This window comes from Megalobrama amblycephala, linkage group LG20 (assembly GCF_018812025.1).
Source record: "Megalobrama amblycephala isolate DHTTF-2021 linkage group LG20, ASM1881202v1, whole genome shotgun sequence".
NCBI lineage: Eukaryota > Metazoa > Chordata > Actinopteri > Cypriniformes > Xenocyprididae > Megalobrama > Megalobrama amblycephala.
In genome coordinates, this window is record NC_063063.1 from 30,041,154 (window position 1) to 30,065,475 (window position 24,322).

General features: G+C 35.8%; 1 protein-coding gene across 2 annotated transcripts in view; it reads left to right on the forward strand.

The window, feature by feature from the left end:
• dock1 (dedicator of cytokinesis 1) overlaps window positions 1-24,322 on the forward strand; it is a 299,327-nt gene that overhangs the window by 57,974 nt on the left and 217,031 nt on the right. Inside the window, exons 12-19 of one of the 2 annotated variants that reach the window (XM_048170101.1) lie at window positions 768-907; window positions 3,543-3,668; window positions 4,227-4,351; window positions 5,613-5,711; window positions 9,007-9,079; window positions 15,798-15,901; window positions 16,452-16,632; window positions 22,535-22,632. In XM_048170101.1, coding sequence (XP_048026058.1) covers window positions 768-907; window positions 3,543-3,668; window positions 4,227-4,351; window positions 5,613-5,711; window positions 9,007-9,079; window positions 15,798-15,901; window positions 16,452-16,632; window positions 22,535-22,632 — 946 coding nt within the window. The remainder of the gene's footprint in view (window positions 1-767; window positions 908-3,542; window positions 3,669-4,226; window positions 4,352-5,612; window positions 5,712-9,006; window positions 9,080-15,797; window positions 15,902-16,451; window positions 16,633-22,534; window positions 22,633-24,322) is intronic. The other variant, XM_048170102.1, reaches the window with a different exon arrangement.

Below are 24,322 nucleotides of genomic sequence, written 5' to 3' on the forward strand. Positions count from 1 at the left end.
TAATAACATATAGATATTTAATAATAATAATAATAATAATAATAATAATAATAATAATAATAATAATAATAAAAGGAATATTTTAATTAAATTGAATGTGGTTATTACAAATAATAATATTCATATAATGCATATTTAATATTATGTCAATATTTTGTTGTATTTTTATCAAATATAAATACAAATGTATTTTTAAAATATGTTTAATTTCTAATCAATATTCATTTAGCTTGTCCACCATCTTGGATGCATTTTTTTATTATTATTATAATTACTTGATTGAGGCATATTAAAAGGTATAATAACTTTGCTGCCTTTTAGGTGAGACTTTGCATCTGTCGTGCACCTCTGATGCCTTTAAAATGCAGTCTAGATAGGCAGCCTACTAGGTTTTGGACCAGAGCTAATGTGTCTTTGTACACTCAGAGTAACTTGCTTCAGGCTTCATCTGTGTTTGGGTGAGATGGAGGGTCATCACTTAAATTACAGCATCTCTCTGTGTCTCTCCTGTCACCCATCCCGCATTACTGTTTGCTAACAAAAATGGCTTTTGTCCCTGTCATGGTATCTGTATCACTGTTTGGTGTCTTCCCTCTCTCTCTCCCTCTCGCTTTCTTCATCCATCTCTTCTCTCTTTTCCTTCTGCTCATGTCCACCCTTACCTGGCTCTCTGTGGCTACTACTCTTCTCTTCTTTTTCTCTTCCTTCCTTCTCTCTCTTTCTCTCTTCTCTCCGTTGGCGTGTTGCCTGTCGCGTGTGAACTCCAGGCTAGCGTTGGATGACGCCATTCGCCACAGGCAGCTGAACATCTCCCGTTTTTCACCCAGGGTGGCGGGCGAGAACGACTTCCTCCAGACTGTCATCAACAAGGTCATCGCTGCCAAAGAGGTCAATCACAAAGGTCAAGGTAAAGGTCACTGGGTCAAAAGCCTGCACTGTAGTGAATATTATGCTAAAGCTCTGATTATAAATCTGAAAAAAAAAAAAATAATAAAATAAAATGGAAAACAGTTTCTAAAAAAAAAATCATAATGCGCTATTATTGTAAAATATGTTTATTAAATTGTTAGTTTAAAGGTGCCCTAGTACATGGAAATGACATACAGTGAGTCTCAAACTCCATTGTTTTCTCCTTCTTATATAAATCTCATTTGTTTAAAAGACCTCCGAAGAACAGGCGAATCTCAACATAACACCGACTGTTACGTAACAGTCGGGATCATTAATATGTACACCCCCAATATTTGCATATGCCAGCCCATGATCAAGGCATTACACAAGCCAGTATTAACGTCTGGATCTGTGCACAGCTGAATCATCAGACTAGGTAAGCAAGCAAGAACAATAGCGAAAAATGGCAGATGGAGCAATAATAACTGACATGATCCATGATAACATGATATTTTTAGTGATATTTGTAAATTGTCTTTCTACATGTTTCGTTAGCATGTTGCTAATGTACTGTTAAATGTGGTTAAAGTTACCATCATTTCTTACTGTATTCACGGAGACAAGACTGCCATTATTTTAATTTTTAAACACCTGCAGTCTGTATAATTCATAAACACAACTTCATTCTTTATAAATCTCTCCAACAGTGTGTAATGTTAGCTTTAGCCACGGAGCACTATCAAACTCATTCAGAATCAAATGTAAACATCCAAATAAATACCATACTTACGCAATTAGATGTTGCATGACGGACACTTTGTAAAGATCCATTTTAAGGGTTATATTAGCTGTGTGAACTTTGTTTATGCTGTTTTAAGGCAAGCATGAGTTCGGGGGGTGGGGAGCACGAGAATTTAAAGGGGCCGCAGCCTGAATCGGCGCATATTTAATGATGCCCCAAAATAGACTGTTAAAAAAATCTATGGGGTATTTTGAGCTGGAACTTCACAGACACATTCATGGGACACCTCAGACTTATATTACATCTTTTAAAAACACGTTCTATGGCACCTTTAAACAGTTCAGTTGATTGGACATGCGGTTTGATTATTATTTTAATTATACCACTAAAATGTAATAACAAAATCTGAAAACAGAATTTGTGAAAAATAAAAACATATAATTTGTGAAAAAATAAAATTGATTTCACAGGGCCCTAAACTTTTAACTTTTAAGTTGAATGATTTCCATTAGTTAGGCATTTTTTTAATACTGCATTTTAATGTAACCATTAAAACTGCATCAAGAATAATTAAAGTGGAAAATAATGGAATTTGGGAAAAATAAAACAAATTTCATGGGTCCCTACATTACCCAAGGTTTTCTCTTATGCCGTATTTTAACCTACAGTAATTGGTAAAAAATTATACATGTATGGTAAATGAATATTCCTGCTTAAAACACAGCTAGGATGGTTATTTGACTGGTGTTATTGAACTGCAGTTTAATTTTGTGGCCTAGTTTAAGTGTGAGAAGTTAAAAATATGGGATTTTAAAAACGGATCTGTGGAGATCGAGACCGGTCCTGTCCCAGATAAGATCAAACTATGTGTCAGATTTCTTGCCAAGGGAGTTTCACAATCTAAAGGGGCCTGAATCTTACAAATGACAAAGTTATTGAGCAAAATTAATTGAAGTTGAATGGGGTTTATCAAGCATGAGAATTTGTTCATGCTGAGGTGAATGGGAACTGAATATGTTACGACACACGGCTGTATGGATGCACTGGTGTCAGATCACATCTCAATCCATCACCACAAATACAATCATTCCTTCCTGAGATCTCTCAGTGACTAGCATGATATATTTATGTATTTTACATATGCTATGCATACTTAAAATTTAAACATTTATATATTTCAGTTTTTTTTGTAATTAAAATCAGCTTAACTTAAATTTGGTACAACAAATACTATTAAAATGTTTATTTATTATACAAATGCTAATGTGTACTTGATTTAAAAATTAACTTTAGCAAATCATACTTAAAATATTAATTTGTACTTTATTTAAATTCATATTTAGTTTATAGACTAAACTTTTTCAGTAGGGAATTAGATTTATTTTACATGACAGTAATGAGATCTTGAGGATAAAATTTGCTTAATTGTCATTAACTTCAGTGCAAAAACATCTTAATGGTCATAAGAAAATATAATTTTAATTTTTTTTTGTTTGTTTTTTGAATTTGATGTGAAGTATGACCTGATAATTTTTCTTTATAGGGTTTTATAAGTACATCCACAGAGTCGTTTTTCATCATTATTCTGAACAGCTCATGTTATTTGCTCAGATTGCTCAATTTAATCTTTAATGTTTTAGTATAAAATATTCACAGCACAATCCTATAATCTCTGCACCTACACATTAAATAACAATCGCTCTGCTTCCTGCAGATTGTTTTCTCAGCCATTAAACTAATCCGGTGTTCTTAATTATTTTTTGTCGATCATTAATAATGAGATTTTAAAATGAGTTAAGTTCCTGTGAGCTCTTAAGCACAGATAGGAAGTGTTTCTGTGTGTGTCAGTCCTGGAGACTGTGTGTGTGTGTGTTTGCATTTAATTCCACTCTTTTCCTTTGGTCCCCAGGTTTGTGGGTTACACTGAAGTTGCTTCCAGGTGATATTCATCAGATTCGTAAAGATTTCCCTCACCTGGTGGACCGTTCCACCGCAGTCGCTCGCAAAATGGGCTTCCCAGAAATCATCATGCCAGGTATCCATCATCAAACTGTAGCTTCTGTGAATATATTTACGTTAGATCATGGAAAACATTTCTGAATAAGAGAAAATATGACATTGACGATGAAAAGTCCACCCAGACCATTCATGAAAACTAAGCTGCGGAGGTGACTTCTTAAAGAACTCGCCATGATGCACATTAGCATATGTCTAACCACATTTGCATATCAACAATATTGACTATATTTTCCCTCACTGAGTTTTCCAAAGAGTTTCACAGATTTTTTTGCTGTTGTTGATACTCATTGCACATGCAGAAATTAGCAAATCACAACAGGTAAAGCAGCAGAAATTGCCTGTTCAAATTGATGAGTGGGAATAGTGGAAAAAAAACTAATTTAGTTTAATTTTACTCAAGTATAAAATAAGAGTAAGCAACCACCCGAATGATGACCTTTGAATGCGCAAGTACCACTTGTTTTAGCTACTTTTGTGCATTTTCATACAAAAGGCTAAGATCTGTATTCCAAACTGGGTGTTTTTAGCTATAGAGCATATATTCTGTTAATAAACGACCTGCATGTTTTTGCAGGTGATGTTCGTAATGACATTTACGTGACGCTGGTTCAGGGGGATTTTGATAAAGGCAGTAAGACGACACCCAAGAACGTGGAGGTCACCATGTCTGTACATGATGAAGATGGAAAGAAACTCGAGGTAATGTAGTCGATGTGTGTGGCATGCATTATAATGTATGATCAAGATTAAATATTACTGAAACTCAGTCGACAATATTTTTTAGGGATAATTTTGATTACTGTTGATGTTGATTACTTTTTTTAATGAAAAATTTAATAATTACATAATTTAATAAAAGACACAAGATAAACATAAAATCACTGTCTATGTAAAGCATAGTTGCATATCACGCCGAAAGAGATTGAAACATTTCAAAGCAATATATGTATATAATAAACTTTTTAAACTGAGCTTTTTTCCCTTTTGAAGTGGAACTACTTGATATAATAAATATAGATATATTTTAAGATGTTAAGAGCAATCCAAGATGAAATGTATACTGTAAATACTAAAAAGTAATGGGCCTAAAATTGAACCCTGGGGTACACCAGTAGGAACAGAGCCAATCTCAGACCTGGAACCACTCATAAAAACAAACTGGTGGCGATCAGAGAGATTTAAACCAGGTTCTAACAGTCTCAGAAAAACCAAAGACAGTTTCAAGATGCTTGAGTAAAAGGTTGTGATTGATAGATCAAGAAGGATAAGGATGGAGAGAGAACCAGAGAACCAGAATCTGAAGCTATTAACAGATCATTGGTGACCATGACCAAAGCTCTTACTCTAGGACATTTGGTTTCTTTTGTTGCTTTTTTATTTCTTGCCTTTTTTTTTTATTTCACACCTTCCACCCCTGCTTTGTGCTCTTTTACTGCCCACATAATCTTTCTTTCTCACAAACAGCCAGTCTGTCTCGCCCTGCGTAGAGCGGCTGGTCACTTATTGCTCATAATTGGTGCCTGTCAGCTGTAGCATGTGTGTGTGTGTGTCAGGCTTTGACAGGCCAGATATGTGACTGTGTGTGTGTTAAATGCATGACCCTCACTGTGTGCAATGGTAAGAAATAAAAAATAACGCATGCAGTTTTTTTGCTCCTCAGAGCATATGGGGCACCTTATGTTCTCCAGCAGGTAGAATAAAACTTGTTTTTAATATTTCATATCTGGGATCTGTCACTTCTGTTCTCAGTTAGCTTGAACTTGGCAGGGAGTCAGATTAAATTAAATTCTGTGCAACAAATTGTTTTTTTACTGACCGGTGCGAATGCACAGTGACAAAGTGATTATCATAATGGCCTTGGGTTCCTTCTTTTTTTAACAGCTGTTTTTAATATAATCTAAAAACCAACAAATGTAATACTAAATACACTCTACTTTGGGTTTTCTTCTTTGCCATCTAGAACGTGATCTTCCCTGGTGCTGGAGATGAAGGCATTCTGGAGTACAAATCGGTCATCTACTACCAGGTCAAACAGCCACGCTGGTTTGAAACCTTCAAGGTGAGCATCACTTATACTGTCAGATCTAATGTGTACTAAAATAAGAGAAGATTAATTAATTTGACTCGCCCTAGTGTCAACATGCTCAGAACAAATGTATTCTGGGAATTTTTAGGTGTGCAATTTAGAGTCCATGTTTTTCACTAGCTTTAGTGCAGGTTAATAAATGCACAAAATATGTATATTAACATTATAATTGGACCTCAGAGGGAATAAAATGCATGATTTGACCCTTTTAAATGTTTAAAATCTTAAAAATAAAGAGAGTTTGAATAATGAAGATTAAAGTTCAACGTAAAGGTCACACCCTGCTTAAGTGACTCTTTTGATCCACATTTGTCTTTTATTAATATTCAAGACCTTTAAAGGGGCTCTATGTAAGTTTTTACTGTACTAAAGCATAAAAATACTATAATATGTTTGCAGATATTTATTAAACGTGTTCAATTCGCATACTCGTTTTTCTGAAAACCATTACTACAGCCAGTTATTTTACTTTGAAATTTGCGTACCGTGTCGGAATTTCTGTTTTTGTTTCTGTCTGTGCAAGACTTCATGTTACCAATTTACCCAATAGTATTTCTCCACCCCGGGTTGCCAGTTGGCGGAAAACACATGCAGCGAATTGCAGCCACGGAAGCCAGCGAACAAAATGGGTCAGAGATCGCAGATTCTACCGGACCTAAAAAGACTCAGCATCCATCGAAAAAAATCTCTATGAACTGGAGCATATTAAAACGCGATATCAACTCATCATAAATCAATAAATCAACTAATTATCTTACAGTGTGTAAGTCACCTCGCCTTCCAATGTCGCTCCTGTTGCGTGTCTTCAAACTGGCAACCCGCGAGAGCGTCGATCCTGAGGAGGAGGGGGCGGGGCGAACAATATTTTGAATTTGAACTGCAGTACCCATTTCAACCACTAGCTGCCATTCTTACATAGAGCACCTTTAACACTCTGAGGTCTGAGGGTATCGCCGGCGATACCACCGCGTTTTTTTCTTACCAGTGTGAAAGAGACTCAAAATACTCCGTCAATGTTGCACATACAATTAAGAGTTATACACCATTTTAATCTGTTGAATATCTTCTTTCATTTGTGTACACTCAGAGTAAAAACAAAATGCTGTGCTTTTTGTAAAATAAAGAAAACTAACATGCGTGATCTCTCGTCTCCCTCTGAACAAAGTCCAATCTGATAGTTCTCAGAAAATGAACTGCAACTTAGTGAATACGAATGACAAAAAAATTTAATTTATGTCTAAAGAAACGTTGAAATGTCAGGTTTTAAATCGTGTAAGTCAAATCGAAAACAAACATTCTGTGTTTATGTAATCTGTATGAAAACAGAGCCATGTCAGAAGTCAGTGATTCAGCTCATTATCCGCTAATGCGGCCACGCCCACGGAGCCAGCGCTATTCAGACGCAAATTCAGTCAATACATGCATACATCGTCTCAATCGTGTATTTATTGTCTTGAAAAGTGTTTATCTGGATGTTAAAGCGTTGTTGTAAAGCATGGTTAGCGAACTCTAGAAGACATGCAGTTAGTTCCTGGTTCTTCTTCTTTATATGGATTTGTGGCCTAAAGGTGCACAGAGCGCCTTCCGGCTGCAAGTATGAATTGTATCCAGCACTCATAGTGATGATATATAGAATAAATATAGAATAAATATTACTCCTCTGTATAGAAATTTGACATAAACATATAAGAATCCATCAATATTTCTCCAAATGTGCATGCTTTAAGCTAAAAGCCTATATGAAATGCCATAGAGGTAACATAATTGTTCAGACACTTTGCATCACAGAAATACATTACATTTTAAAGAATATAATAGAATACCATTATTTTAAATTGAGCTGAGACATGATTACAGAGGGTTTTTTCACACCCTACCTGACTGAAAGGCCTCATTAATACGCAAGTCATTTCAGGTCATTATTATTTGATTCTTTTGTCTCCTCAGGTGTAAATGGTCCATTATTCATGATCATTCACGCCTCCATGCATACTGTGTTTCTTGATAAAAAGTGACTTACAAAAACTAAATCAATATATTGTTTTATATGAAGGAGTAGGCAGCATAATTTTTTACATAATTCTGAAGCAAAAACTTTAGTCTACAACCTCCAATACCCAGAAGTCTTATGAACACAGATTTAATATACTTTTTTGGCCTTATTTCAGTGACTTAAGTTTTTTGTTTTTTCAATAACCACGCATAAACGTTATTCCTTCAAAAACACAAACATGTACATACATGTTCCTCACATATTATGGTAGCCTAGTTTGTGTTGAATACAGTGTAATGACACTTGTGTCATTAATGTGTTTATGAACAAATGAAAAAAGCACAAATGTCAGGGCATGTCAAAACTTCTCCAGGCCCCAAATCAGCCTCAGACTCCAGAGGGTTAAAGGTGATGATACATGGGGCAACTTTTTGAGCAATGTAGCCGAGCAACGTTGCTTGGGCACTTTCCCATTGAGAATGAGCAACAAATTTATATCTGGATACGTTAGATCCGTCATGGGCAATTTTTTGAGATCCTCCAATCAGAATGTTAGCAGCCGATCACGTGACCGGTTCGGAGATTTCAGAAAAAATTCAAACAAGATGGCGGCCTCTGAGCAGCAGTGGAGCGGAGAAAAAGAGTGTGAACTTGTATCTTTTTACGCTAGTAAGTTGTCATGCGTCAACCCAAAACAGGGAATTTACCTTATATATTGCTTAAAATACCAACAACTGTCCAAAGTAATGCATGTAAGCTGTAATTAAGCCGTTGAATGTTTTCAGTTAAATACTAAAAAGACGGAGTTAGTTTAACATCTGTAGTAGCGTAGGCTGTAGGGCGTATGGCACATGAATGCAACTTTTGATGCGATCGACGCGGGTTCGAATCCGCCTTTAGCTGAACTTGCTCTTCTCCCTTTTTCTATCACAAATCAGATCGGAAAGGCATTTATTTTTAATAAAAATGAAGAAAATATTTGAAAAGTTGAAATAAAGTGCCTATAAGTGTTTATAATAAGGGATTTGTTGGGTTGACCAATAGATTTGCTCCTCTCTGATTAGTTGCTGCCAACTGTCTGTTGCCCTAATTAGTTGCCCTGTGTCTCATCAGGTTGCCCGTTGATGGCAACATTGCCCAGCAATATTGCTCAAAAAGTTGCCACGTGTATCATCACCTTAAGGTTTCTTTCCCCCCCCCCATGTCTTAGTCTCTTCCTGAGCTCATCTTATGTATGTGTGAGATCCATCTTGTTTGTGATATTCTTTGTTGCAGGTCGCGATCCCAATCGAAGACGTCAACAGGAGTCACCTGCGGTTCACGTTCAAACACAGATCGTCTCAGGACTGTGAGTTCAGCACACGTTCACACTGCAGAGTTTACATGCGAGCGCTTTCGGAGCTGTTTAATCAGCGTGTGGCTTACCTGCTGCCTGGAAATTCACTCTAGTAAAGCTGAAGTGTGGTTGAGGTCACAGCATGTGCTAGACAGCAGCACTTTCCACTGGTGGTGTCGTGCTTCACACCTCTTTAAATATTCTCACATTCTTTTTCTTTATATCTCAGTGGGTTATAAAAATAACTTTTGACTATGACAGAGCCATTTGCATCTGAATGTGTCTGCTATTATTGAATAGGCTGTTTAAGTGTGCATTAGCGGTGCTTGGCTTTACTGTTGCTGATATGTAGTTATTTGAACACCAGATTCCAGAGTTTAGACTGATGCACAGCTCAGCTCTTAGCGTTTTTTTTTTTTTTTCTATAGACATGGAATTATACCTCAAAATCAACCAGAATTAGAATTCACTAAAAACAGTCCGAACACAGCAGCAACTGCATAGATCAACCTGACAACTACCCAGAATGCTCAAGCAACTGCATAGCTGCACTTTAAATCCATTTAAAATCCATTCATTTTCAAATCCATTCAGCCGATCTCCGGGTCTGGCAGTAGCAGTTTTAGCATAGCTTAGCATAGTTCATTGAATCTGATTAGACCATTCAAAAATGACCAAAGAGTTTTGATATTTTTCCTATTTTAAACTTGACTCTTCTGTAGTTACATTGTGTACTAAGGCTGACGGAAAATGAAAAGTTGCTATTTTCTAGGCCGCTATGGCTAGGAACTATACTCTCATTCCGGCGTAATAATCAGGGAACTTTGCTGCCGTATTATGGGTGCAGCAGGCGCAATGATATTACACAGCGTCTCTCACAAATGTCTCCATGGTTGCAAGGCATGCTCCCTGTGCAAGCAGGGGGTCACAGCCACTGCGTAATATCATTGCGCCTGCTGCACCCATAATACGGCAGCAAAGTTCCCTGATTATTACGCCGGAATGAGAGTATAGTTCCTAGCCATAGCGGCCTAGAAAATAGCAACTTTTCCTTTTCCGTCGGTCTTAGTACACAATTTAACTACAGAAGAGTCAAGTTTTAAATAGGAAAAATATTGAAACTCTTTGGTTATTTTTGAGTGAGATGCTAACGGTCTAATCAGATTCAATGAACTATGCTAAGCTATGCTAAAAGTGGTACCGCCAGACCCGGAGATCGGCTGAATGGATTCGAAAACGGTAAAACTCAACTGTTTAACTCTAGGGGAGTTGGAAAATGAGCCTATTTTCAAAAAAAGTGGAGTGTTCCTTTAAATCCATATTTTATTTCATTTTTAAAAAAAATATATTTTATATTTTATCTTATATTTTTTTATTTAATTTAATTTTATTTCATTTTTATATTTATTTTATTTTACATTTTGTTTGTTTCATTTTGTATTTTTTATTTGTATTGCATTTTATTTTAATATTTAATTTTATTTAATATTTTAATTTTTTATTTTATTATTTTAATTGTATTTCATTGTATTTTATTTAATTATTTTTAATACCGTTACTAATTATTTCAGGTGTCTGAAAACCAATAGGAATTTTTTTAATTGTTTTTAATTGGTGAACAGCTAGAAAATTAAATTAAATTAAATTAAATTAAATTAAATAAAATTAAATTAAATTAAATTAAATTAAATTAAATTAAATTAAATTAAATTAAATTAAATTAAATTAAATTAAATTAAATTAAATTAAATTAATGGATTTAGTGCAGCTATGTAGTTGCTTGAGCATTAGTCTATTAACAATTTATGTGCCCATTATACTGTCAATATACACTGATCTTTCTTTTGGGTTTTGCTTAACTTTTTAGTGGTACATATTGGTTTAAAAAAAAAAAAAAACCTTAGTAACAGCATACCAGAGCCCAAGCAACCACCCAGAATTCCCTAGCAACCACATAGCAGCACACTATATTTTGAGTACCTAATCAACCACATCATGGCAACCACCCAGAACACCCAAGTGGTGAGTTTAGCATGGGCAAATGGCACTCATAATCTCTTCATAAGATGTAAAATCTGGTTTATTGCACAGTTCTGAAGTTGTTTTCTAGCTGTTTGTTTGTGTGTTTTGCTGAGAAGGAGTTTGTGAATCATATTGGCAGTGAGTACGAGCATGTTTGAGAAGCCTGGAAGGTTGTTTATGGGCCAAGAGGCGTCTGGCGTACGGCTGCGGTCATCACACTTAGCAGTGCGTGTTCAACCTTATCCTGGCAGCCGCGTCTCTCCATCTGCCCACCACATGTTGCCACGGCAGTGCCAGGATGAGAGGGGTGGGGTTTTGTTGTCGGGCACTGGTTGCCAAGCTCTGGGCGGAGGATATAAAACAAATCATTTAACGCTAGTGCAAATAGACAATCTGGAGCAAATAAACGTCTCGTCAGCTGATCTGAGAATAAACACTATGACATGAGGGTCTCAAAGTTGCACACATCGACTGCTGATCTCAGCACAGTTGTTGTTGTCTAGAAGTGCTGAATTGCCACATTTTAAACAAGTTGTCATTCTGTATATTTATTTTTATGGCAGGTCTGGACTGAATTAGTGTAACTAATAACGATTTACACTACTGTTCAAAAGTTTAAGTTTGAAGATTTTTTTCACATTAAAGGCATTTATGATGTTACAAATGATTGCAATTTCAAATATCTATTTATTTATTTTACTTTTTGTTTATTAAAGAATCCTGAATAAAATGTATCATGGTTTCCACAAAAATATATGAAAAAGCACAACTGTTTTCAACATTGATAATAATCAGAAATGTTTCGTAAGCAGCAAATCAGCATATTAGAATGATTTCTGAAGGATCAACGGACACTGAAGACTGGAATAATGCTGAAAACTTAACTTTGATCACAGAAATAAATTGCATTTTAAAATGTATTCAAATAGAAAATGGTTATTTTAAATTGTAATAATATTTCACAATATTACTGTTTTTGCTTGAATAAATGCAGCCTTGGTGAGCAAAAGAGACTTTCTTTCAAAAACATCAAAACGTCTGTTTCAGTTCTGTTCATATCCAGTTCAGATGAATTATTTCAGATCAATTCAGATTTAGTTCAGTTATAGTTAATCGGATTTCCGTGATTAACAAGGGTTGAAGTGCTGGCATTCATTTCAGGCTGAATTCAGATCAGATTCTGATCAGTTCAGATTCAGTTTATTCAGTTCATATTTAGTTATTTAGTTCAGTCCAATTTAAAGAGTTTCCATGGTCAGTTGTGTTTTGAAACACTGACATTCAGTTCAGTTCAATTTATTAGGATTTCCGTTATCATCTGAGCTTTTAAACACTGGCATTAAAATCCGTTTTCTCAAACAGATTGATGCTGACAGGCAGTCAAATGTCTGGGAGAATCAGTTGTCGGGATCTTCATCCCTGTCATACCCCACATGTCTGCCTGTCTGTCTTTTTCTTTCTGATTAAATTTTGAACATAAAAACATAAAAAAAAAAATCTCCTCCTGGTTGATTCTGTCTGTTACCGCCAGAGGCTTTCTGCAGTGTAAAGACCTGCTTCCCTCAATCTTTTTGTCCTGGTACTGCAGTGATGATGATGATGGTGGTGGTGGTGGTCATGACCTTTCAACATTTCCTACTCCCTGTCAGCAGGTGCTGTGTTGGTACTGATGCAGATGATTTTGAGTTTGGAGGTTCAAGTGTTTGTGTGGTTTTTCATAGGTTGATGTTGACATTTCCATTTGGAGTGAAGTATCTCAGAGATGTTTCTTTTCTGTCAGATTCAGAGAGACACTGCTGGATCTCTTGATGAAGCACACAGGCTCTCAGTGGTGGTGTCTGAATGAAATATGCAAGATACAGTTAGAGCCACTCTGAGCTAGACCAGTATGTTTGATACAGCTGTCCGTGTTATAAAAAGAGTAAAAGCAATTAAAGCTGCAAGCAGTGATGAAAGAGCCCTCGCACCCATGCCGCCACCATCCGGTGTCCTTAGGAAAACAGAGGTGGGCAATATGCATTTAAGTATGTAAATATCGGAGGACTATATCAAAGTCATTTGTATTTGCCATGCTTCCGCATGCTACCAACTAAACTACCAAATAGATAGACGGGGCAGATTGGACATTGTATGTTTGAGTTACAGCAACTTTGTTTCATGACAATAATAGCATGCTTTAGCACTCAGTTAAGTGTTGCTAGCATGATTTAGAATGTTTGTTTGTAGCAGCATGTTTAGTACTCAATTGCATGTTTTAGAATGTTGCTAGTAGTGCATCACATTGTTAAAAACGTCACTTCCTGTTGCCAGTAGGTGGTGCTATTACTATAACTGAGTATGGGCATGGGCATGTGTTCAGGACAGGACTCAGCATGTGAAGTTTGGGGCAGATTGGACATTGTATGTCTGAGTTACAGCAACTTCCTGTTTCATGGCATTAATTGCATGCTTTAGCATTTAGCCAAGTGTTTCATGATTTAACGTGTTTCTAGTATTTTTGGTACTCCATGGCATATTGAAATGTGTTTCTGGGAGTGAATTAAAGTGCAAAGCATGCCGTTTCCTGTTGCCAGCAGGTGGCGCTATGACTAACTGAATATTGCCATTTAGATGTCTTTCTTATAAAACGTGAAGTTTGGAGCAAATCGGACATTGTATGCCCGACTTACAATAACTTCCTGTTTTATGGCCAAACATTGAACTTTGTCAGGCCGCCACGGACACGCCCTTCAGTGAAAACTCAAGATCTTCGCAATTTAATGTTGCAAAGGCCTTTAGATTAGACTGACCAAATATGATGTTGAAAGCTCTAGGAGGAGTTTGTTAAAGTACAATGTCTGGAAATGCCAAAAACAGCAAAAAATTGTGCAGAGAAAATTCAAAATATCTCACTTCCTGTTGGGTTTTCAGACTTTGCTCATCGGGACATTTTTGTAGGTATTGGGCTGTTAAATGTGTCTACCCAATTTCATACTTGTATGTGAAATGTAACGCGAAGGGTGCTTAATTGAAATTTGTTGGTGGCGTTATCGAGCCATTTTGCCGCACCTAATTCTGAAACCCATTTCAGAGATATATTTTCACCACTTCTGACGCGTGTGCAAAGTTTCATGAGATTTCAAGCATGTTTAGGCCCTTAAAAATGCGATTTATTTTGGAGAAAAATAATAGACCAAGCAATTACAGTAGGGTCCTCACACCATCAGTGCTCAGCAGGCCCTAACAAGTCAAAGTAAGCAGATTCAAACTCAATTGTTATTTTGTTATTTTTCAAAAATGTTACCTGCTCCCGCCCGCAGTACGTCCATGATATTTCCATTAAATACTTTTAAGTTAGGCTGCCTAGCAAAAACCCAGCATAAATGCTCCCAATAAATGATTTGTTCTTAAAGCATCTACATTCACAAACAACAAGTATAGGCTACTACATGCGTGATTTGGCATGGCAGAAAGTGTGAGAAGAGCATTCCCTTTATAATCACTAGAAAGCTGTCTAATCTAATCTAAATTTCATCTAAAGGTCTGTTATAATCAATGAAGCTGACTGTGCAATGAATCTCATAATGTCTGTTGTTATAATGAGAGGGTTCACGAGCGTCCAGAACTTGGCAATGAACAAAAACTTTTGACCGGTGAGTGGATTCTGACTTTAACATCTCTGATTGGCCATTGCATTCAAGAAATCAATAGATATGTCTATGATTGACTACATTGCCCAACGCTTCAAAAGCGTGCTGTAAATAGAAACCTTTGACGCTCTCCAGTGCGCAAACACTGGATCGCTTGTGAAATCTGTTTCGCTGATATGCTATTATTACTGAGAAAACTGATCCTGGACCAACAGTTATCGGCAGATTTTCCCCTTTAAAAGTAGTCAGAAGCAGCCCAGCCTTACACACTCTCCGACAGCCAATGAGAGAGCAAGATACAGAGCAGCGGGGAGTTCGGGGAGGAGTTATAGACCACATTATCAGCAAGCATGGTTTCGTACACATAAACATTACAATTCTATCAAACAGAACCAAAGCACAAACATTTGCTTGACCATCCGCAACAGCAGCACATTGAAAAGTTATGTATTTACCTCAAACTCTCGTTGCAGAACACACAATCCTTGTTCCTCGCGTCTCCCCAACCATTTCCTCCTCCATATTCTTTTCTTTTTCTTGCTTTCACTGCAAATGAGCGCACAGGCAATTTGTATTGCACGCTTCTTGCGCGCTACCGTTTTTAATAATAATCCCAGTCTCACGTGAGAACTCCGGTCTTGCACGCGTGATATCGCTTTGTTTCCTTGTCACATCTCCCGTGTGTTTGGTTGTGAAACATAGTTTGCGTGCCAGACAGAGTTGTCGGCGAAAGTCATGCAGTGTGAAAGCTTCTGTCGCCGATCCATCATGCAGTGTGAACACAGCAGCGACTGAATGCTGGCCAAGATAGTCATGCAGTGCGAAAAGAACAGTGACCCGACTACTTTGAAAATCGTGCAGTCTGAACTCGGCTTTAGGTTCAGTTTTGATTCAGTTTCAGGTCTGATTCATATCCAGTTTTAGATCATTTCAGGTTCAAAATGGTTCCAGTTGTTTTATTTTATTGCCCTGACTCTTTTCAGTGCAGTGTTCTTTTTAATGCATATAAAGAACAAAGTAACACTGTTTAGAGGTCAACTACTATTTAATAATAATAAATAAATGTTCTTTCTCTGCAGGCAAGGATAAATCGGAGAAAAACTTTGCTCTGTCGTTTGTCAAGCTGATGAGGTATGACGGCACGACGCTGAGGGACGGAGAACACGATCTCATCGTCTATAAGGTGAAACCAATACAATCGCCACTCTACAATGCAGTGATCTCAAAGCACACACATACACAGAGATGTTAGTTGTGTACTAATGCTGCTTGTCCTCGCTTGTCTCTTTTAACCTTTGACCCCACATCACAATGTAATCATTATGCAATTAAGCTTTGTTCCTGTATTCAATCTCTTCACATCTGCATATTAAAGAGCTTCATTAATGCGGAATGTCGCCTGGTCGAATCCTTTTTGAGCTGTGCAAATTAACCCTCATACAAATCATCACTTTACCACTGATGTGATATTGGTTTTGAATGCTTGAGCAAATCTGACTATGAAAAAGTAAAATCAAATGTATTAAAAACAAACAATAAAGAAAATGTCTTGTTTTTGTCATTTTAGTAACAAAACTAAAATAACTCCTGTGAATCACTGAAGGCATTCTTCAGTCTTGTGCAAAGTGGTGTTGTACTCATAACTATGTTTTTTTTTTTATGTGTGTGTGTGTGTGTGTGTGTGTGTGTGTGTGTGTGTGTGTGTGTGTGTGTGTGTGTTTCTCTATTTGTAGGCAGAAGCCAAGAAATTGGAGGACTCCACCATGTACCTGAGCTTGGCCTCCACCAAACCAGAGATGGAGGAAAGAAATCCATCGTCAGGGAAGAACACGCAGAATCTCGGCAGCTTCACCATCAGCAAAGACTCGTTTCAGATCTCAACGCTGGTGTGCTCCACCAAACTCACACAGAACGGTGAGACACGTCGACTCGCATCATTTCCCAATCCATTCCCTTTGCTTTCTCCCCATCATTTCCTCTCATTTCTTTACTCTTTTATCAGTGAAAGTGGCCAAAAGGCCACAGATAGAATAAATAGTGCTGACTATACAGTCAAGCCAAAAATTATTCAGACATTTTTGATATATTTTTACTAGTTTGACACTATAGTTCATTTATGTAAGTGAGGATAGCAAAATAAAGTAAACTGTGACATATTATACCCAAATATTCTTCATACAGTGGACTACCAGTAAAATTGATAAAAATTTGGAACCAAAAATTATTCAGACGCTTTTACCTGACCATGTTTTGCTTAAGTGTTATCTGACATAACTACTGTATTAATGAAAGAAATGTTCAAGGTATTTGAATAAATTTGGTATATATATATATATATATATATATATATATATATATATATATATATATATATATATATATATATATATATATATATATATATATATATATATATATATATATATATATATATATATATATATATATATATATATACACACCCCCCGTTTTAGGGGTTTCTTTTATATTAATGTATATCTTTATAAAATGTACTTATTCTATTGACTATATATGATTTTATGATGATGATTTAATGTCATGCAACATTTTTTAAATTTTTGTGGTGTTTTTGGTACACTATAATATTTAAGTATTTAGTCCATATTATTTAAGTACATTTTTATAAATATTACAAAAACAGTATTTTCATTTAGAATAACAAGGAATGATCAGGGATGTCTAATAAGCAAGTGAATAGGGTAAGTTTTGATTACACATTAACATCTTTATGTTTTGTGATTTGAAGAAGACGCATCATGTGTCCGATTGGCAGCTGTGAGGAAGTGCAGATGCGGGAAGATTATTACAGTCGGATCACATACAGGATGCAGTGAAGTCCACTGCAGTCCTGACGCAATCGCTCCTTTGCTCCCTCCTCTCCTCTTTAAGCATGCGTTTGTTGCTCTATGAATCTTACAGAAACTGCTTACCCATCAGCCTTTGCTCATGGTGTAGCAGCAGGCATGAATATGTGCGGCGGATGGGTTCATGACTGGAGAGCACTGCAGTTGTAAATCTGATAAGGGAGTTTAAAATACTGCAGGAACTTAAAATCAGAGATGGAGATCGCAGGGGGAGCATATAGTCAATGAAAATAAATGATACAGAATAAAAGAAAGAAATGAGTCCAGTGTTTCTTTCATCGATTTATCTACAGTGCCATAGCAAACAAATTTATGTTGCATCTGAGTTGTGAGCTTGATCGTGATAAACCAGCTGGTTAACGCAACAAAATGCGCAGACAATAAATGGATTTTAAATTTAGTTGTCTTCTAGTGGCAAATGATTCATTTGAGTCGTTTGTCAATGAATCTTTCAGAAAGACACTCAGATTTTGAATCAGTCTGACGAGAGCGGTTAATGAGTTAACATCATACTCGCTTAATGTGATATTCATGTATTCATGTATTTTTTACTGTCCCTAATTCAACATTTGCATGAATTTGGAAAACCTCATAAGTTTTGCAGATTCATTTAATGATGCTAGTGGTGCAAACACATTTTTGGCTTTAAAATGTTACAAAAATAGTGTTATTATTATCATAAAAAAAAAAGAAATCTTTTGTAACATTATAAATGTCTTTACTGTCACTTTTGATCAATTTATTGCATCCTTGATAAATAAAATTATTCATTTATAAAAAAAATAAAAAAATAAAAACTTACTGACCCCATTTTGGTATAATTTATGGAAGGGCCATCATAGAAAGTTTTAGTTGCATGATTCATTTTTTGAGCGTGTTTAAAGCAATGATAGTGCCTCAGTCTGCTCAGATAGATGTTGTAAATGACGCATGATTCGGATACATGCGTCTGCTGAGTGATTCAGGGTCAAACGTGGCCAGAATGCAGAGCAGCCAAGCGTTAGTGATGAAACCATTAAGATTGAGATGCGTGAAGTCACATCAGAGAGCATACTGGCCCTGTGATGGCAAAATATACGTGAGAGGGTGAGATGGAGTGAAATCGGCATCAGAAATAGCCATGGTTAGTGCATGCGCTTCAGACCAGAGCAGGTATGAGGAGGAGACGGACCACTGGATGAAAAATGAATGAGAGAATGTGCAGTGTTTTATTATAAATCGAAGTCCTGACTTTTAGAATACATGCTTGAGTAAATGCTGAATCCAAAATGGTGAGTGAATTGTTTATGGTGTGTTTAAGCTGGTAATGCAAATTTTTGGGTGGACAGATGTCCCTGTTTTTCAAGGATAGTCCCGGTTTATTTATTTTTTATTTTTTTTCAAGGATAGTCCCTTTTTATTTTATTTTATTTTATTTTATTTTATTTTATTTTATTTTATTTTATTTTATTTTATTTTATTTTATTTTATTTTATTTTATTTTATTTTATTTTATTTTATTTTATTTTATTTTATTTTATTTTATTTTATTTTATTTTATTTTATTTTATTTTATTTTATTTTATTTTATTTTATTTTTTTTGATTTAGCTTAAGTTAATATATCCCTGAAATTAAATAAAGGCAGGGATGCAAACCAAATCCATCATAGATGACATATAACAATAGTAATACTACTACTAATAATAATAATAATAAAAATTGGAAGGCATATGAAAATATATCGTCCCCTTATTTTGATTCATAAATAATTACAAATAAGGTTTCACTGATATTTTTACCACTGATCCAGAAAATAATCTCCATTCCCAGTCTCTTGTTTTTCTCCCTCTAATAAGTAGTGAGAAATAAGTGCACTATCATGACACTTCGCAACATTTGCTGATCTTTGATGTAAATCAGCTTGTGCTTCTGAGACACTTTGAGACACTTAAAACCAGAGCTAGCAAACACTTGACTGCCGTCAGAATGCCAAGATGTTTTCTGCTCTAATTTCAAAGCTCCCCTGCTACACGAAGACACTAGCGGCGTGAAGCATTGATACGCCTCGCGGTATGCAGCGTGCATGTGCGATCTGAGAGGTTTATAGGCCATCTTTATCCCCGCCGGACGGCAGAATAATTCCTCTCACATAGCGTGTTATGAGGCAGTCCGTGCTTGCGAATTGATTACAGAGGTGCTAACGACTTGCGTGACTATTAGCGTGTGGTTTTACGCGACCCCTGAGCCACGGGGGCAGTTCAGACGGCGCTTTAATGAAGACCTTTGTCAAAAATCTGAGTTCGGCAGGTAGCAGGCGAGGTAATGAGGTCACTAAGGATTCGTCAGACGGAAGACATTAGCATATAAACACAGGTTTTTATTGTTGTAGGCCACAGAAGCCCTTTTCCCCCTGTGAGGCCTTGTCTGTCAATGCCAAATTTGTTTTCTGGAGACTTTATAGGTTGACAAAGTAAAATAGAGGCTGTTAATCACACGCACACATTAGCATATCGAGCCACAGACGTTCTGCTACACAAACTATTTCTGGTTTCTATGGAAGCTTGTTTCCGCCTCTGAATAAAAAATAAAAAAGACTTTTTATCTCACAATTCTGACTTTTTTTTTTTCTTGCAATTGCGAGAGATAAACCCGTTATAAAGTTGTAAAGTAAGGATTATGTGATATAAACTCCTAATTGCAAGTTATAAAGTCAGAATTGTGAGATATGTGAGATTTTTCTTCCAATTGTGAGTTTATATCTCGCAATTTGGACTTTTTTTTTTTTTTTTTTAGAAAAAACTTGCAATTGTGAGATGAAAAAGTTGCAGTTGTCTTATTTTTTTTATTCCTTGGAAACAAGCTTCCATAGGTTTCTGTACCATCATTGCAGGTAGAAATCAATGTGAACTGCTGGAACGCTGGTGAACGTGTTTCAGAGTGTCTGTTTGACTTCTTTCATTTTTGCATCCCGGTTTGTGAAGTACACATTCTAGATGACTGAAGACCAATCTGAACAGAAACCTCTCTTGACCAGTAAGAGCGAGGGAAGAGTCGTTTTTAATAAAGAATGGCAGCAACACTCTCCTTTCCCATGGCCTGACAGCTCTTTCTGTCTCTGATTCTCTCTCTTTCTCTGAAGTTGTTTTTATTAAACCCACAGGCTGGGGTTGTAAATGTTGGGATCTTTAACTCTCTGAAACGTCTCCCCCACAGCCACACTTCCTGCTGATGTGATATGATGATATGAAATCACAGTCTCTGCTGTTCTTCTTCTCACATCCTCTTTCCTTATTTTATTATGCAGCGCACTGCAGTACTCGATTCTGATTGGGCAAATTTGGCATGCTGTTCTCGAATATATTTTTTTAATTAATTTTTAACCACAGCATTGATCATTGTCCCAGGAAACCGCTTGTGTCCAGATCCTGATTACCTGTTAGGGTTTAATTATTATGTGATAACGACCGGTTGACTCTACATTGAACTGACTTAATATTAAATATTAATTGGCCAAGATTGTTAAATGTAGGCTTCCTTTTTTATTTTTTTATTTTTTTTTTATTAAAAATATTTATAGATTTACATAATGGTTGAGTGATTGTATTAATAGTTTTTGTCTTGTATACAATTTAGAAATACAACATTTTATATATAAATTGCATTATAAATAAAATGCAATCTAAATTTCTAAATTATACATTTATAAAATAGATTACTCTCATTGTCATTTAATATTTAATAAAGCAGTTTTATTTACAAACTATAATAATAAATATAATTTAGATGTATTATGTGAAATGTTACATATATTAAATTATTTTTGTGTGTGTATATATATATATATATATACACAATATATATATACACAAAATTAGAAATATTTATATTTTGGTTATATACATTTATTCATAAAAAAATCTAATTTATGTTTGTCTATAATTATATAATTTAGATGTATTATGTCAAATATTTGTGTTATATATATTTGTTATATATAACAAATATTTGACATAATACATCTAAATTATATTTATAGAATTATTTAACATAATACATCTAAATTATAATTAAAATATAATTCTATAAATATAATTTAGATGTATTATGTCAAATATCTGTTATATATATATATAACAAATATCTGACATAATACATCTAAATTATATAATTATAGACAAACATATAAATTAGTTTTTTTTTTTTATGAATACATTTATATAACCAAAATATAAATAATATTTCTAATTTTTCTAATTTTGTTTTAATTTGTTGAATGAAAAATGGTGTATGCTTAGACCAAGGTTTGTGTCAATCTCTCTCTATGACTGCCCTTCAATACTCAAACCCTGGAAGAGCCTTGTCTCTCCACATTACGCCATTTCACTTTGGCTTGTTTTCAAATGCTTGCTGGAATGCCTCGTTTAAGGTTAAAAAGTCAGTCACTCCTGTTGCCATGACGATCACCATGGGAGCTACTCAAACGGTGTTGAGAGTTCCCAAGGGAACCATCTGAACTCTGAAACTCTCCATATCATACAGGTGCCAAGCAGCACAATCCACATGAGTGTTTCCCAGTGCAACAGCTTATTCATGTGTGATTCATCCAATAAAGAAAGAGGCAAATTAAGAATCATTTAAAGAGCTTTTGTGACCTCATGAATCATTACTGGTCATTCCCTTTGGCTAGTCTATGAACTCTGATTGATAAACTGCTTAATAGGTTCATATTTGACCAGATTTCCATTTCCATCCATCATTTTCACCAACAACAACAACCTTTAACTGAGGTAGAATTAATTTTACCCACAGCCTGTCGTGACTTATGGCTTTATCAGCCAGGCAGAGAGCTGTCTGATGTCCGTTTCGGCTCTATGTACTAATGAATGTTTAATGTTCAGGTTAGAGAGGTGAGTGTACTAATGCTGTTTTTTTTTCCCCTCTCTCCTGTAGTTGATCTCCTGGGGCTTCTCAAGTGGAGGTCCAATACCAGTTTACTACAGCAAAACCTGCGTCACCTGATGAAAGTGGAAGGAGGGGAGGTGGTCAAGGTGTGTATAAATCATCTTATGGAAAGAAAAACAAACTCACAGCTTTCATTCAGACTGCCATCTGGATTCATGCAGAAACACATGCTACTAATGTAAATGTTTGAAGTTGGTGTGGAGACTTGAGCTTTGATTTATGATATGAAATTATGAATGAACTCTCTGCTGTACTTCAAAAGCTTTTTGCTTATTAGATTTTTTTTTTTTTTAAGGCAACCAGCAAAAAAATGCTAAGATATTTATAGAAATTGCATTTCCGAAAGTGTTTTCAGTATGGTGTATAGTTGGAGCTGTGAAATTATTTTAATGCAGTATATTGATAGCACATGTTTGTCACTGTTTGCACACATCAACAAACATATTGTGCGACCAGTTGTCTGATTTGAACAAATGACTCTTATGGACTGGTTGCTTTCATGAATGGGCCAGAAAGCATCATGTATCATTCTCAGTTATCACTTTGACTCAGTTATCACTTTGACAATCAATCAATGAATGAATGAATCAATCAATCAATCAATCAATCAATCAATCAATCAATAAATCTGCTCACTCAATCAAGTTGCTCACTCACTCACTCACTCACTCACTCAAGGCTCGCTCGCTCACTCACTCACTCACTCACTCAAGGCTCGCTCGCTCGCTCACTCACTCACTCACTCACTCACTTAACTCACTCACTCACTCACTCACTCACTCACTCACTCACTCACTCACTCACTCACTCACTCACTCACTCACTCAATCAATCAAGTTGCTCACTCAATCAATCAATCAAGTTGCTCACTCAATCAATCAATCAAGTTGCTCACTCACTCAAATTCAAATTCAAATTCAATTTGCTTTATTGGCATGACATATTTAGGTACATATTGCCAAAGCATTGCATAAAGCAAAACAAAATCAAACAATCAAACAAACATACAAACAAGAACATATATAAAATGCATTCATATATATACACATATTGATAGTAGTATAATATGGATTTGTTCACTCAGTACCTCTTAGTTTGTGGCAATTATAAATATGGTGTGCTACTAAAGTGGAAGAAGGTCCTTCACTAAGTAATATTTTCAGTTTGTCAGTTTCGTGGAGTGACTGGAACTCTGGGATAATATTCTGTATTTGACAGTACAGTGACTCTCTTAAGGTTGTGAATTTATCACAGTGGAGGAGGAAGTGTGCCTCCGTCTCAACTGCCCCTGATCTACATTCATTACAGACTCGCTCTTCTTTGGGTAACCATGTCTTCTTGTGTCACCCTCTTTCTATGGCCAGCTGGTGGTCACTAAGTCTGTACTTGGTTAATAAATTCCTGTGTGTTGTATTTCTGACAGAGGTGAGATATTCAGCCAGACTGTACTCTCTGTTTAATCTGAGATAACACTGGAGATGACTCTGCTCTTTCGTTTGTTCTTTCCAGTGCTACATGTATGCTTTTTTCTCTTTACTCATAATTTCTTTAATTTTTGCAGGGTTTTCTGGGGCAGTGATTTTGAATGCTTTGTTTGTCAGTTCTGACACCATTGCAGAAAGATGACTTTTCTGAGCACTCAGTTCTTGTGTTTTTAGTGCTTTAAAATGAAGAGTGTCTTCAGGACTAGATTTTAAGTGAATCCAGAACTTTAAAGCTCTTTTTTTAATCATTAAATTGAGGGGAAGATGGCCTAGTTCTGTCCTACAGGCGTTA